This window comes from Carettochelys insculpta, chromosome 2 (genome assembly GCF_033958435.1).
Source record: "Carettochelys insculpta isolate YL-2023 chromosome 2, ASM3395843v1, whole genome shotgun sequence".
Taxonomy (NCBI): domain Eukaryota; kingdom Metazoa; phylum Chordata; order Testudines; family Carettochelyidae; genus Carettochelys; species Carettochelys insculpta.
Window position 1 is genome coordinate 30,229,805 of NC_134138.1, and position 15,301 is coordinate 30,245,105.

At 44.1% G+C, this 15,301-nt stretch overlaps 1 protein-coding gene across 1 annotated transcript in view; it reads right to left on the reverse strand.

Moving 5' to 3' along the window:
- SLC30A8 (solute carrier family 30 member 8) overlaps nt 1-14,797 on the reverse strand; it is a 40,213-nt gene extending 25,416 nt beyond the window's left edge. The window contains exon 1 of the mRNA XM_074985639.1: nt 14,718-14,797. Within this exon, the coding sequence (XP_074841740.1) occupies nt 14,718-14,797 (80 nt within the window). The remainder of the gene's footprint in view (nt 1-14,717) is intronic.
- Nucleotides 14,798-15,301: the final 504 nt, after the last annotated feature.

Here is a 15,301-nt window from a genome sequence, read left to right on the forward strand (position 1 = left end):
GGTACAGTGTGGTAGCAGAATATGTTGTACATCTTTGATGAAGTGCTTGGGAGGCTTGAGCTGAGGACCAGTAGGTGATGGCCAGTGGCATTCTGTTACTTTCCTTGTTGGGCCTGTCCTGTTACAGGTGACTCCTGGGTACCCATCTGACTCTGTTAATCTATTTCTTCAGTTTTCCAAATGTATATTGTCATTTTAAGAACACTTGATAGAGATTCTGTAGGTGTTCATCTCTGTCTCAGGGACTGAAGCAAATACTTTTGTATTTTAGGGCTTGGCTGTAGACAGTGGATCTTGTGGTGTGTTCTAGATGAAAGCTGGAGGCCTGTAGGTAAGCCTAGTGGTAATTGCATTTCTGATATAGGATAGGGTTTATGTGGCCATCACTCATTTGCACTGTAGTGTCCAGTAAGTGAATCTATTGTGTGTACTGGTCCAGGCTGAGCTTGATGGTAGGGTGGAAATTGTTGAAATCCCAGTGGAATTCTTTAAGTGCCTCCTTCCTGTGAGTCCAGATGATGAAGATGTCATCAATGTAGCATAAGTATAGGGGGGTACACTTGGACTAGAGTTGAGGAAGCATTGTTCTAAGTTGGTCACAAAATGTATAATATTGGGCCATACGGGGTATCCACGGCAGGGCCTGTGAGTACCCATAGTAGTGCTGATGACTTGAAAGTATAAATCATCCCTTTGGTGTGGTGTCTGACACCTAAGGAGAAACAGAAGTACTTTACAGTTTACTAGAGACACAAGACCCAGAAGCATGGTCAGAAGACCCCTAGGGATGTTCCCCTTTCTGCTGACCATGCCACTGACACCCGCCTTCTTGCTTTCTGGGATTCCCTACCACCTTGTCCTGCTGAGCCAGATCCTTTGGTCTCCCCGAGCCAAGGCACAGACCTAGGGTTACCACCCACCTGCAGAGCAATGCAGACACTGATTAAACACACACCTGGGCAGGTGCAATTCTAGGGCACAGTACCTGGGAAATCAAGCCCCTAGGAGGGATCAAATCCCCAAATAAATTTGTCTAATTTTGTACATTATGTAACCCCCCATTATCAATGAAAGAGAGATATGCACAGTGGTAGTCCTCCCTGGGAAATAACAGTTTACACTTGGCTTGATTATAAACAAAGAGTTTTTGTTAAAGAAAACAGGAGGATTTTAAGTGGTTATGAATAAAAACAGGCAGATCAAAGGGAGTTACCAAGATAAACATAAGGAAAAATGCATAGCTAATTCTGTTTCCCTAAATCTAATTACTTGTGAGTTCTTACTCTAACTAGGTCTTGTATCAGGTGCAAGTGTCAAGTCAGGAATGATTTTACCCTGACTTGTGTCTCCAGTAAACTGTAAAGCAATTCTCTTTCTCCTTAGGGTGTGTCAGGCAATTTCCAAGGCAGGCTGAAGATCAAAGATGGAAGAACGCCAGGGCCCTTTTCATGATTTTCCCCTGTGGAGAGAAGTCCATTGTTTTCTTTGTGTGAAAGTATACTCCAAGAAGGAGATTGTCACATGAATGAAATCACCTGTTCCTGTCCTTTTTAGTCAATCAGCCATTGCCTGATTGCCAATCTGAACACAGAAGAAGGTACTTCACATGTGGACTGGCCCCCATTAAGACCTTTTGTCAGCTAAGTACTGTTATTGCGTTACAAGCCATACTCTCACAATAGGATAGCCACACCTCCAGTTGAGGTCTTCACAGAGACAAACGGTTGAAACACAAATATGTAGACAATACTTATTATTTCAATTATCAAAATGATACGTGCACAAAAATAGGAAATACATATCCGACAGATTATGCCATTGAAAATGATAGGTTACAAGACACATTTTGTCCAAAGCACCTCTGAGTTATGCATATTCATATTCATGACCCATTTTCCATAAAGCATGGGGGTTCCGTCACTATACCCAAATCTGAAATGGTTGTGGGTGAGAACAAAGTCACAAGGCTCAGCAAGCTGTGCTGTACCATCATCAGGGATACTGGTCCACCTTTCTGTGGAATGGTGTACAGAGCTTCTATATCTGCAGTGGCCAGGCTGATGTCTTCTGGGAAATCACTGATGGATTGTATTGCGACTCCAGAACAGTTTTGTAAGTGTCTTTCTTTTCTTTTTTATTCCTGCACTGTGTAGAACATGGACGGAATAGACACTTGCCCAGGGGGGTAAGAATAGAAAGCACTATGCAACTTCAACTGTTGCAAAAACTCTTTACTGCTGCTGCAGCAGCTGCTTCTGATGTAATAAATCCAACCCTGAAACTCCCTTGCCATACACCCTGAATTTCTACTTGTTGGAGTGCACTATGATAAACAATTATTTCTTCCCATCACTACATGTATAAAGTTTATACAATGATACGCCCTAACCATCTCCAGTCTGTGAACATTGATGTGTTGCATTACCATCCTGGAATTCAGTGTAATGAAAGTCTTCAAATGTAATAAACTCTTCTATTGTTTTGATTCTGAAATTAGCTCAGAGACATGCTGCAGGCTTGCGTTTAACTGCACACGGTTAATTACAGATTGTTTTCACATTCCCTGCACTGAAGGATTTGTCAGTGGGATTAATATGTTTCCTGTAGATTGTGTTAACTTCAGGAAGTACATAGATCTTACTGGCTTCATACAGCATTTCGGGTGCAGTTTGTGTAATAGTAGGATTACCAGAATCTCTCAGGACAAAACCCTGAAACTAATTGTACGCCTCTTCCTAGATTATTTGATCAAATAGCTTTTCCAGAAACTTGGGATCAGGGCAGAGGGACTGATTCTTTGCCCTGGTTTTGCTCCCTTTGTGCTGGCTGAGTGGTGCAGAGGGGCTGGAAATTGGTCTTAGGTAGCAAAGAGAGAACCTCTCAGTGAGAGGAAATCAACTATTGTAAAGTCAGTGGAGGCTATGCTCACTGCCTGCTCACCCCACCCCCAGCCTCCCAGCATCGAGAGCATGTCAGGTGTGACCTGAAAGAAGGAGGCCGGGCATAGTACAGGGCAGCTGTATCAATTCACAGCTGGCATCTGGTCTTGGAAGGAACAAAGCTAGTTGTAAGGTTCCACAATCCCTAGGCCATTACAGCAGGGCTCGGATTGTTGGAAATCAAAGAGTTGTAACTCTGACAACTTCCCTCTCCCCTTCCTTTACCAAGCCCAGCAATTACCAGCATGGGGTTGGTTTTCTAAACATCCTTTCTTCCCCACAGTCAGTTTCTTTTCCTAGCAGATCTTTCTAAGGTGGGCATATATCAGATCCATCCATCTATGCTTGCCTAGCCTAGACAACCTATTCCCTTTACGTGTTTCCGCTGAGTTTATTTGGAAGAGCAGCTGGTCATATTTATTGCCCACTTAATGGAGGTCCCTTTTCCTTGTTTTCATCCTCCTATTTTCCCAGAACTGCAAATAAATTGTGGATGAGACATCTGGAAACAGGAATCATATCTGGTGACATGCTGCCCTGCCAACCAGCACCCGGAGGGCCAGCCCGCTACAAGAATCTTCCATTGTTTCATGTTTATGGTCATCACCTTTCTCATGTTCAGTGGTGTCACTGGAAACATGGTGTTTTGCTGATGAATTAGACCCAGAAGGGCCTACAAATTGATTAATTCCAGATGTCTGAGTTCAACAGTTTACTCACTTTCCCCTAGAGCTCACAGCATGCAAGTCTCTCTCGCTCTCTGGAGTTAAATCCCAGCTCTCTTCTGCATTTTGTCTAGACACTCGTAAGTGTTCCCTTAACCCGGTTTTCACTGGCTGGCACTGAAAGTTAAATGTCTGTAAAGGTCCTGAGTCACAAGTTGCTTGGCAAGTATCAGAGAGGTAGCTGTATTAGTCTGTAGCTTCGAGAACAACAAGAAGTCTTGTGGCACCTTACAGACCAGCAGATATTTTGGAGAAAAAGCTTGAAGCGGGTCTTTGCCCACAAAAGCTTATGCTCCAAAATATCTGTTAGTCTATAAGGTGCCACAAGACTTCTGGTTGCCTTCAGTTTGCTTGGCAGTCTGCTAGACTGGGGAGTTCCAAAAGAACCACTGAAGATTGACACCAACAAACTCTACTTCTGCTTCCAGGAATTGGGTCGCTCTTTGTGCTTCCTTTTCCCTTAAAACTTCAAATCACCTTAGACATCAGCTAACACAACCTCAGAAATCACTATGAGGTTGGTAAGCACTGCATGGGAAACCTCATGGAACAGACTAGCAAACTGAGAGAGCAAGTAAAGTCAAACATTGTCACATCTGTCTCTTGCACCAGATTCCTCAGGGTATGTCTACACTAGACTAAAAAAGTTGACAACAGATACGCAATTCTAGTTACACCAATTGTGTAGCTAAAAACCGACTTATCTGCACTCAGCTAACTTGTCTGTCTATACAGGGGAAGGTTGACTGGAGAGTTTCTCCTGTCAATCTCCCTTACTCCTCACATCTCGCAAGGGGATGACTGTGACCCCCAAGAGGTTGATTTTGTGTGACACATGAAATCGAACCCTGCAAAGGCACTGAGTATCTACCAATCCCACTTAAGACAGACATGTTGAATAGTGATCTGAAGAAGCGGGTCTGTCCCATGAAAGCTCATCACCTAATAACTTATTTTGTTAGTCTTTAAAGTGCTACTGGACTGCTTTTTTGTTAAGACATAGTAAGAGAGAACATAATGTGACCAAATGTATTTGGAAATCCCCTGCCAACTGCAGCGAATACAGATTATTTTGTAGCAGCTCCTAGCTAATTAAAATAATCAAACAGACAGATTTTTAGATATAGAGAACAAGAACTAACAGAGCACAGTCAGTTCAAGCAAACCATAAACTTCCTATATGTGTTAGAGTATGACACACCCTTTGAGCTTTAGCTCTCTGCAGTGACACACTGCAAACAGAGACCGAAATTAAAACAATCTTTTCTCCATTTCAACTTCTTTTTTCTTTGTAGGAAAAGCAATAAGGGTGCATGTCATGTGGGGCACCTCCGGAGTTACACCTGGAAAGAGTGAATAAGAATTATATTAATACATTAATACACAGTGCAGACCCACTACAGATTATTAAGAGTGAGGACAGTTTCGTTTTCTTTGTTTTCATTTGATGTGTGCAGTGGCTTGGTCTGCAAGCTGATGGGTACAGCTGCCTTCCTCACAGGTCTGAATTAGACCTCCCATGAGGGGAATGAAAACAGAGCCAGGAAACTTCCCAGAGAAGCAACACCTCACCCACAAAGGGAAAATCACTCTTTATGTAGGCTTGAAATAATAATGGAACTAATCTTTAGAAATAATACATCAAAACTGTATTCACCTCCTATATGCCATGCTGCTTTTAACTGATGCCACTCAAAACTTGGATGGTTTTCAAAGAGACAAGGTGGGTGAGGTAACATCTTTACTCTTTAATATCCTGGGACTATGGCTACAACTACACTGCTTACAACCTTGGATGTTTTTAAATAATTTAGGGCCATATTTTCAGCCTGCCTAGCCACGGGTCTCTTCTCACTTCCTGGGTAAACACAGGTGAAATAGAAAGTAGGCAAATATTTGCAAGCTAGATATAAATTAGCTGCAGGGGAGCTGACAGAATTGCCAGGCACCTGGCAAGATGGTGGGGGGAGTTAGCTCCAGGAAGGGACAGGCCCTTGAGTGGAAGAGTGGGGCTGGGGCGGTAGCACCACCTGAATTGCACTGCCCCTCCTGCCCCCTCCAGCCCTTAGCACCACCCAGCACACACTGCTCAGGGTTAAGGCAGTGATTTAAAGGGTCGGGGCACCAGGTACTGCCACTGCTGGAGTAATGGAGGCCAGGAGCCCAGCGCCCTTTGCTCCTCTCCCTACTTCCCTCCTCACCCCACTCCCTCCCGCTGGCAAGCCTGATCAGCTGGCCAACACCTATACTACACATCCAATTGACAGTCTTTACGCCTGCAGTTATTTTGTTTATTTGTGTTTTGTGGGCTGACCACATATGAAGTTTAACTCCTAAGCTCATAAAATGCACCTAGTCATTGACCAGAATCCTGTTGTGCTAGGCACTGGACAAAGACAGAACAAAAGACAGTTCCTGTCCTGCACAAGCTGACAATTTCAATGTAAACCAAGAGACATTCAGATGAACTTGTGTTTGTCCTTTTTTGTTGCTCTAAACACCTATGCTCTCACGTAGTGTACTTGGAAGATGAATACTTTGGAAGAGAGCTTGTCTTTGCTTTGGCTCTGTATAGGTGAACAGATATTTTGGAGCATAAGCTTTCCTGGACAAAGACTCACTTCATCAGATTCAGGAGACTGGTGAAGTGGGTCTTTGCCCATGAAAGCTTATGCTCCAAAATATCTGTTAGTCTATGAGGTGCCACAGGACCTGTTTTTGAAGATACAGACTTAACTCAGCCACCTCTCTGATACTTGTCTTTTCTCTATACGTCTACACAGTTACTATGCACAATGGAGCCATGATCCTTAACTAGGGCCTCTAGGTGGTATCATAATATGAATACTAATAATACTGATAATAAATTAACTGCCACGATTATAATCGCAGACTTTACACCAACCGATGAAAAAGACAAACAACTCAAACTTTCCCCCAAACCCAAGGAAGAGAGGTGGGCTCTGCAGTGGTCTGCGAGACTTGATTTTGATCCAAAGAAGGAATGAGTTCCATGCGCAAGGGCTCCTGTAGAAGAGGAACAATCACCAACAGTGCTGTCTACTGGTTAGGTTGGTCTTTAGCAAGGACTCCTGCCATTCAGAAGCAAAGCCCAGTACTTCACTGTTTCCATCCCAAGAGTTTCCAGTCCTCATCTTCAGCACAAAGCTTTTCCTTGGGGCTGGGCCTTTTTCAGCTGGTCTGTCACCTAGGTGAACACTAGGTGTTGTAATGTCCTTCTCCAAGTGGGTATGGGAGCCCTGGCCCACTCTCTCTGCCAGGCTCCAGTCCAAGGCCCAGTGGTGGGAAGCTGTGCCTGACATCTTGTGAGGATGGCTGGCCTCCTGAAGCTCTTCCTACCACAGCTGCCTTTAGCTTTTCAGAGTAAAATTCTCCAATCAAGTGTCTGAGCTGTACACTGTCACCTTCTTCTCCTCTGTGGGTTTGCGCAGGTGTTGTCGGGTCTCAGGCAATGAGCTCTTGGCAGGGATGAAAGTAACAAATTTCTTACAGATACTGTTGTAATGCAGCACCCCCCCCCCTTAGGGAGTGAGGGGCTCAGGGCAGGGAGTTGAAATGTGGAGGTGCACAGGGCAGAAGGTCAGGGTGTGTGTTGGGAACCATGTGGGGGTTAGGGCAGTCCCAGTCAGGGGGTTCAGGGCTAAGGCAGTCACAGCTGGTTGCCTGGTTGCTGCCCTGCACGGCTGCTTTTTCTGTCCATAAGGAGCTGCAGCTGTGGAAACGATGCCTACAGGCAATGGCGACAGAACGCAAAAACTCCTTGACAATCCCTTTCCCCTTCCCCGAGGCACTGCACACCACAGGGGTGGTGCATGCCTATGCTGTGTTCAGCCAACATGCAAGGGGCCAGCAAGGCAGGCTGGGAGCCCCACCAGGAGCCAGCAAGGAATAGTCCAAGATCTTGCACCTCCGTCTGCAGCAGAGTGCCCCCAGCACCAGCCCCTTTCTTACCAATGCAGCACACTGTGGGGAACCGACATACTTTCACCTTTGGATCTGGGGCTGCCCTCTGCTCCCTTCCACTGCCCCTTTTGAATTGTTCTGCTTCCCTTTCAAAAGCCCTGCACCCAGCTGCACCAGGCTTTCCAGATGTGACTGGGCTGCCTGGGCCTAGAGCAACCCCTTGCTTTCCGGTGGGGAGTTGGTATATCCCACCACAGCCCCACACTGAGAGTGACCTACCAGGTGTCCTCTCCTTTTAAATGAAGGGACCTGCTATGGCTGCAACTGCAACAGACACAGAATACCCTTCTTGGAGAGGAAGTTCATACTTTAGGCCTCAAGAAGGAAGTCACATTATGAACATCTCTCTTGTGATCAGTGAGAGTCATTATAAAGTGTGAGGTACTGCAGATACGAAGCATGACCTAGATAAAGGGTTCCTTGCAAGGAACAAGGCAGTATTGCCAACTCTTGCCATGTTACCATGAGCCTTATAATAGTTTTTCTTCAAGTGCCAGCTCCTTGAGTCATGGGATTACATAAGAATCATAGCTTTCTTATATCAAAAAGAAATTTCTAGTCGTGGTTAGAAAAGAAAGCTTGAAAATGCGTACTCTTTAGTCGGTCAAAACCAAGAGGCAAATTTACAGAAACAACTTTGATTACTTTTGGCATTTCAGGAATTTTTAAGGCTAACTCATGATTTTGGGGGTGCGGTGTTGGCATGCTTGGGGTTGGCATGCCAGTGTTGTCTCTATGACCATCCAAACTGTCTACAAACTTGGACACTCATCAGAGATGGTCTTTACTAGGAGTTGGGTACTGTTGCTCTGGAAGTCTCAGGAATAATTTTGAAAGGTTACATGATTAAGTTAACCCACCAATGAGCTCTGATGATGGTTAATGTCCCTCTTCCCTCCCCTTTCCATCCCCACATCAGAACAACTGTGCAGGGTGGGGAAACCTGTGGTGCCAGAATATAGGGGGATTCCTTTGCCCTCACACATAGAAGCATCATACATTGGACACAACAGAAGTAGTCCTGGAGCATGATCTGAGACCTGGCAAGCAAATACAGCCCCTAGACACAAGTCATGCCCAAAGGGTGTGCAGAGGTGTGACCACAGATCAGCAAAAAGGGTCTGGCAGAACCCCCTTGCTAGAAGAGGGGTTTGATTCCAAGAGAGCTTTCCTTGGGCTCCACTTCCATTGCAGAAAGCTAGGCTGGGAGAGAAACTAAACATCTCACTCCACCCCACACACACACCCCAGCCATCTTCCTCATGTAAAAGGAGTCTATGGCTGAAAGAATTACCTCACTAACTCTTCTCAGAATACTTAGGCCTCACCTTTGCACAGCAGGGTGAGCGAGAATCAGTTACAAGCCTAAGGCCTTGCCTACCTACGGCATTATTCAGGAATAGCTATAACACGTGAAATTCACACTCCATTTTAATCCCAAACAACCTTCACGCGTCAAGAAATCCTGAGTGTTCTTCTCAGATTGCCTGTGGTTTGGGTTGTCCGTGCTGTCACTGCTTCCATTTTCCCCAGCTCAGAGAGTCACTTACACCCTTTTATATTCCTTGGGTTGGCATTGATATGATTCAGCTGTCCTGCCAGTAAGCTGAGTCAGCAAAAGAGGTCTGCGGCTGTCTGTGGGGATCTAGCACCTAATATTAGGGTCACCCCCAGAAGAATTCTGCATATGTATTTCCACAGAGGATCTTAAAATGTACCTTCCATCACATACATGGTGTATTAATCAGTTTGTTAGGGGTAAATTTTTCTCTTGCAACTCTAAATTTCAGATTTCTCTCAGGGCAAGAAAAACTTAGTTTAATGCTGCCTATTTACTGTTTTTAGCATTTTAACAATAGCAAGAAAGTAGACTGAAGAAGCCTTAAATCAAACTGCTAGAATGCTAGCCCAAATCCCATTGTAATCAGTAGGATTTTGCATACACCCACACCTGACTGTCCAGGCCAGATGGTCAGTCCTTTCCCCCTTTGCCACAGTCAGCACTTCAGTCTTGCTAGGGAAAGGGGGCCCAGGCTCCCTCCAGTTGAGCTACTCCCTTTCCCTCCTTTTATCTTTTGTAAACTGCTTACTCTCCTTATCTAGCTGCTTTCCTCTTATGCCCACCTCCTCTCTCACTCTCCCCTGATGGGGACGGCTTTTTAAAAACCTTGCCAGGAGGCTGGCTGTGAGATCAGCTGGCCCTCATTGAGTAAGTGCAGCCTCTCCCTGTTGCCTCCACCTTGGTGCTTGTTCCCTTAGCCCAGGATGCATCCTGAGCTGCTTTGCACCCTTCCAACTAGGGCAGGGGTCAGCAATCAAAATGGCAAGAAGAGCCATTTTTTCCAATTCAGTAAAAAACTCATCCACAATGCACATGAATATGAGATGGTCCTCAATAAATAACATCAAACCATAACTTTTTGTAACCCCTAGCATGAGAACAGCGCACACACAAAGATTTGTAATGAGATACATGTTTACTGCAGGACATTCACAAACTTCTAACTTATTTCTATTTCCCCACAATTTACATGTGCGTTTGTACCACTGTCTCCCTGACTTTCACTGCTGAATCTACTCTCTCTCTCTGGAGGATATTAGGAGGAGTTATGCAACATTTCAAGATCACACATCATTTGCTATTTAGATATGAGATATTTATTTGGGGCTTTTAGAGGGTCACTGTTTATCAGAAATAATCAGGTTTTTGTTTTTGTTTGTTTATAGTGTCAGGAGCCACAAAGAAGCCCTTAAAGAGCCACATGAGGCTCCAGAGCTGCAGGTTGCAGACTCAGGTCGCTGGCCTGACCTTGTTACAGCATATAAAACACACAACAGGAAGTGCATTCATCAGCATTGGATTAGGTCAACAAGTCATTGACATGAGAATGTAACTGTTCTAGTTCTGCACAACTGACAGTATTACCAAGTTGGAAATTGAATCAGTCATGCCAGTATTGCAAAGCCAAGATTTTCAAGCAACTACCAATTGTGAGGGCTTAATTTGAGCTACTTAAAAGGGAACTGATTTTTAGAGGGTGGGTGCTCAGCACTTTGTGAAAACCAGTTCTCTTTAAAGTGTCTCAAGTCAAGCAAACAAAGCTTCAAGCACCTGAGATCAATAGTGTCTGTTGAAAACCTTGATCTGTAGCAATGCATTCTCCTCCAAAACTGTGTGGAGAGAGAGGCTTGGGTAGTACCAGATTTCCATGACCATAAGTATACTGAGCAGGATTTTGTCATCAGAATATTAAAATAATAGTGTTCATTAATATAAAAAGGGTTGTAAAGAAGTAGCCAATTTGTCAGCAAAATAAATGCTTTTGAAAGCAATGTTGCTGGATTGTTTTTGCTAAACATACAAATAATTGAAAAATTCAGTAATTTATCCCCAGAACTACATAAGATTATTGCTGCTGGTCAGTTTACTGCATCTAGAAACTGTGCACTTGGCTCGTCAATGCAAATATATGCTCATAATATAGTTACCTCACCCTCCCTCTGCCTTCATTTGTTTCTTTCCTCTACCTGTTGTATGCTCTCATAGATCTCAATCTCAGACAGAGCTCAATGTGGGCAGACCCCTGTGCGTCTGCTGAGCTCTATGGATTTAGTGACACAAAGTACTTTACAGCATTGGGCTCAGAGATTGTGAACTCTTCAGGATATGGATTATTTTTTCCATTATACTACTAACAACACTGATTTCATATATAGAGTTATTCAGCATTTTATCTCTAAAGGTGGGCAGTCTCATTATCTGCATTTTACAGATGGGTAAACTGAGGCATGGAGAAACACAGTGGCCGTTTCTGCACAGGCCACTTTCTTCGAAAGTGGCATGGTAATACGTGGCCTGAAATATGCTAATGAGGTGCAGATGCAAATTCCCCGCACCTCATTAGCATACGGTTACATGATTTAGAGTCCGGAATACTGTTTTTCCGGACTCCAAAATGCTGTTTAGAAGCGCAGCCCCTGGGGGGTCTTCTGGAAGGAAGTCCTTCTTCTGGAGGCTCCTTCTTCTCAAAAATTTCCCGGAAGAAGGGGCCTCTGGAAGAAGGACTTCCTTCCAGAAGCTCCCCCGGGGCCACACTTCTACATGGCATTGTGGAGTCCAGAAGAACAGTCTTCTGGACTCCAAATCACGTGACCGTATGCTAATGAGGCTCAGGGAATTTGCATCCATGCCTCATTAGCATATTTCAGGCCATGTATTACCATGCCTCTTTCGAAAAAAGTGGCCTGTGTAGAAATGGGCAGTGACTTGCCCAAGGTCACCCAGCACATCAGTAACAAATCCAGTCCCTGGAGGCCTAATCTACTGCACTATCCAGTAGGCCACATTGCCTCTTATAGCAGAGCTGGAACTCCACACAAGTTTTTTCCCTGAAAACAGCTGTTCAAAGTGCAGCAGCAGTGTAAAAAGCTAAAAGCATGTTCTGAACCCTGAGGAAAGTGATAGAGATTAAGAAATTATCATAATGCCTTGTATGAATACATGGAGCTCCCATCACAAAAAAGGTACCTTGAAAGGCAGCAAAGATTCTTAGATGCTTCCATACCAGGAGATTTAAGAATCCTGTGACTGTGTAGCTCAGAAAAGAGATGACAGAGGTTAAAAGAAGAATTCCATGGATTCAGGGAGAATGGGTCCAGCAAGGGCTATTAGCCAATCGGGTCAGGAATACCCATGCTCTAGCTATGTCTAAACCTCCTACTGCCAGAAGCTGGGGCTGGATGACATGGAATGGATCACTCAAAATTTCCGTTTTGTTCATTCCCTTTGAAGCATCTGTCATTGGCCACTGCCAGAATAAGGATACGGGGGTAGATGGATGATTGGTCTGAGTAAGTATCATCATTCTCAGACATTTGTACAGTTTCTAGCATAATGGGGTCCAAGCCAGGGGTGATTTCCATGTAGTACTGCAATACAAGTCACAAATAGTTGTCCAAGAAGAAATTCACAGGTTAAAAACAAGAGGCTCAGCACAGAACTCACATCCCAGGGAGAGGAGGGGTAAAATAACTTTACACCATCTCCGAATTGTCCTAATCCTGGACCACTCAGCATCATTTAAACAGCTCTGCATCACTCTCCCAATACTGCGTGCTTTGGTGCCATCCCCAAAATGTTCCTCCCAGCCCCAGTCCTGCTCTGCCTGGCAGACCCCTTGGTACCAGGACTTGTTAGAGAATGCTCAGAAGGCAGTCTTATAGTTGTCTGCAGCCAGCAGGGTCAACAGCCTCACTGAGTCCCATCAAGGCTAGGGGACCCCACTCCCCACCTAAGAGAGGGGCAGGGCTTTGGGTGGAAGGGGAGGGGCTGGGGCAGCTGGCCCCGCTCAGTGCCAGCCAGGCTGCAGCACACTCTGCCCCCACACCAGTCTTCAGGTCTGCCTGGAGCGCACCATGCAGCGTTCTGGCAGCAGTTTAAAGGTCCTGGGGCTCCAACTGCCACAGTAGCAGCTGTGGTGGCCAAGAGCTCCGGCTCATTTGTATTGCCAGACCCTGGGGCAGTTACCTCCTTTGCTCACTCCCCTCCCCAGGGGGCCCATCTGCAGCTATTTCTTTGCTTGAAAAATATTCCCCTAATCAGGTCCAGGGCTTTCAGAGTCCCAGTACAAAGCTGCCAGAGTAAGGGTGCAAATCTCTCCTCAGGTGTTTTACCTCAATGATCAATCACCACTAAGATCCCGCCATAACTGATAGTGATTTACTCAACAGACAAAGAATGGGCTGGAACAGAAATATTATTGGACACCATCACATATATTTCTGCAGCCATATAAATAATATGAAAGCAACAAGCTGATATATAAAGCACTAAGCTACTGTGAGGGTGGCCACCGCAGGAAGACACAGAGATAAATTTTCATTAGAGCTGACAGATTTCCTACAAAGTTTCTGCCCCATGCATTTTAAGAGAGCCAAGCAATGAATAACTTGAACAGCAGTGAGATAATGAAAATGTCAAGAGGTTCTAACAGTAGCAGTGCTGCTATTTTATTTAAAACTGCTGCTAAGTTTATTTGCTGCTCCTAAGCATAAGGAATAAGAAAAATAAGTTTCAAGAGAAAGCTATTTCCTGGTAGACATTTATACTCCTTTTTTTTAAAATTCCAAATTAAAATTCATTTCCTTTTAATTCACATTTACGAATTCAACTCTCTAGTAATATAGAGGCCAGTCCTTCATTCCTTCCCCAGTGGAGCCTTGGGAGGGATATGATACAGGAATACAGGATATGGACTTCAATCTATTTATAAATATTACAGAATAAAGGCTTGCTCAAATAAATCCTTACTTCCCATGAAACGAAACAGCGGTCATGTAGCATTTTAAAGAATAACAAAATGATTTATTCGGTGATGAGTTTTCGTGGGACAGACCCAGAGTCTGTCCCACGAAAGCTCACTGCTGAAAAAATCATTTTGTTAGTCTTTAAAGTTCTACATAACTGCTGTTTTGTTTTGTTAGAATACAGACTAACGTGGCTACCTCTCTGTTACTTCCTACAAGTAATCCTCAATCACATGAGTAGGTGCACTGATTTGAAGTGCAATTGGCTAGTCATGTGGATGAGATTTTGCAGGATCAAACCCTTAATGCTCGCATTTCTGTAACATCTAAGAAATTATTTAGACATTCAGGCTTGAGAGTGCCTGGGTTCAAACACATCAATAGCACTATTATAATTCAGCCTAAAAGCATGTTATAATTGTTGGGTTTTCATACTACTATAAATCTACTAACAATGTAAAATACATTGTAAGAGACATTGATTTCAACAGAAAATAGGGTCAGTCCATTATAGACGCAGATTCTTTAAACTGATCACTAGTATTTTAATCAAACATTTAATAAGAAAATTTGGAAGAGAGGAAAAGAAGCCTCTAAACACCAAAGACTACCATTTTGAAAATAGTACAAGTATCCTTATATATATCCATGACTCAAAGTAATGAGTGCTTCAGATTCAGTAGTAGTCTGCCGATTAACTGGCTCATTGTACTTCCAAGGGCAAAGCAATATAAAGTCAAATAGATGCAGATGGCTGTGTTACCTGTCTAGAGCTAAGGAGTACTTCTTGGTGTCTCTGTCAGCCACAAGACAAGTTCTTTCAAGACCTTTTGTGGTGGTCATGATGAAATTTCTTTCCTCAAATGTTCCTTCCCTTTTGGAAGTGATAAAAATGCTCTCAACAATTAAGGAGAAACCTCTGCAAAGGTTTAACAGAAACTCTTTAAAATAATATCTTGATGATACATCCAGTACAAGGGGAGCTGCTGTCTTACAGCTGGTCGCATCACTAATTCACCCAACAGTGACTCGCTGGGTTTCTGATACTGGAGGCTTTATGGCACTTGTTTTTTCTGGGTGATATGATGCAATGGTTTCTGCACACATGGACTGCTGACTCAGGCTGGGGCACGCAAGCACACACGTATAGAAGAAAGGAGGTTAAAACAGCCTGGTTTGCCTGAAACAATCAAACCACTGTTTATTGTCCTGCTCGCTCAGTCTGGAAAGAAAGAAAGGCCTCCTTTTGTCCAGATTGGCGCAAACCTCCTTAATCTTAGGAACTGTTGTAAAATCTTTCTTCCTCTTCCCCCACTGGAATTTCACTACACATGCGTCAAAGAAATA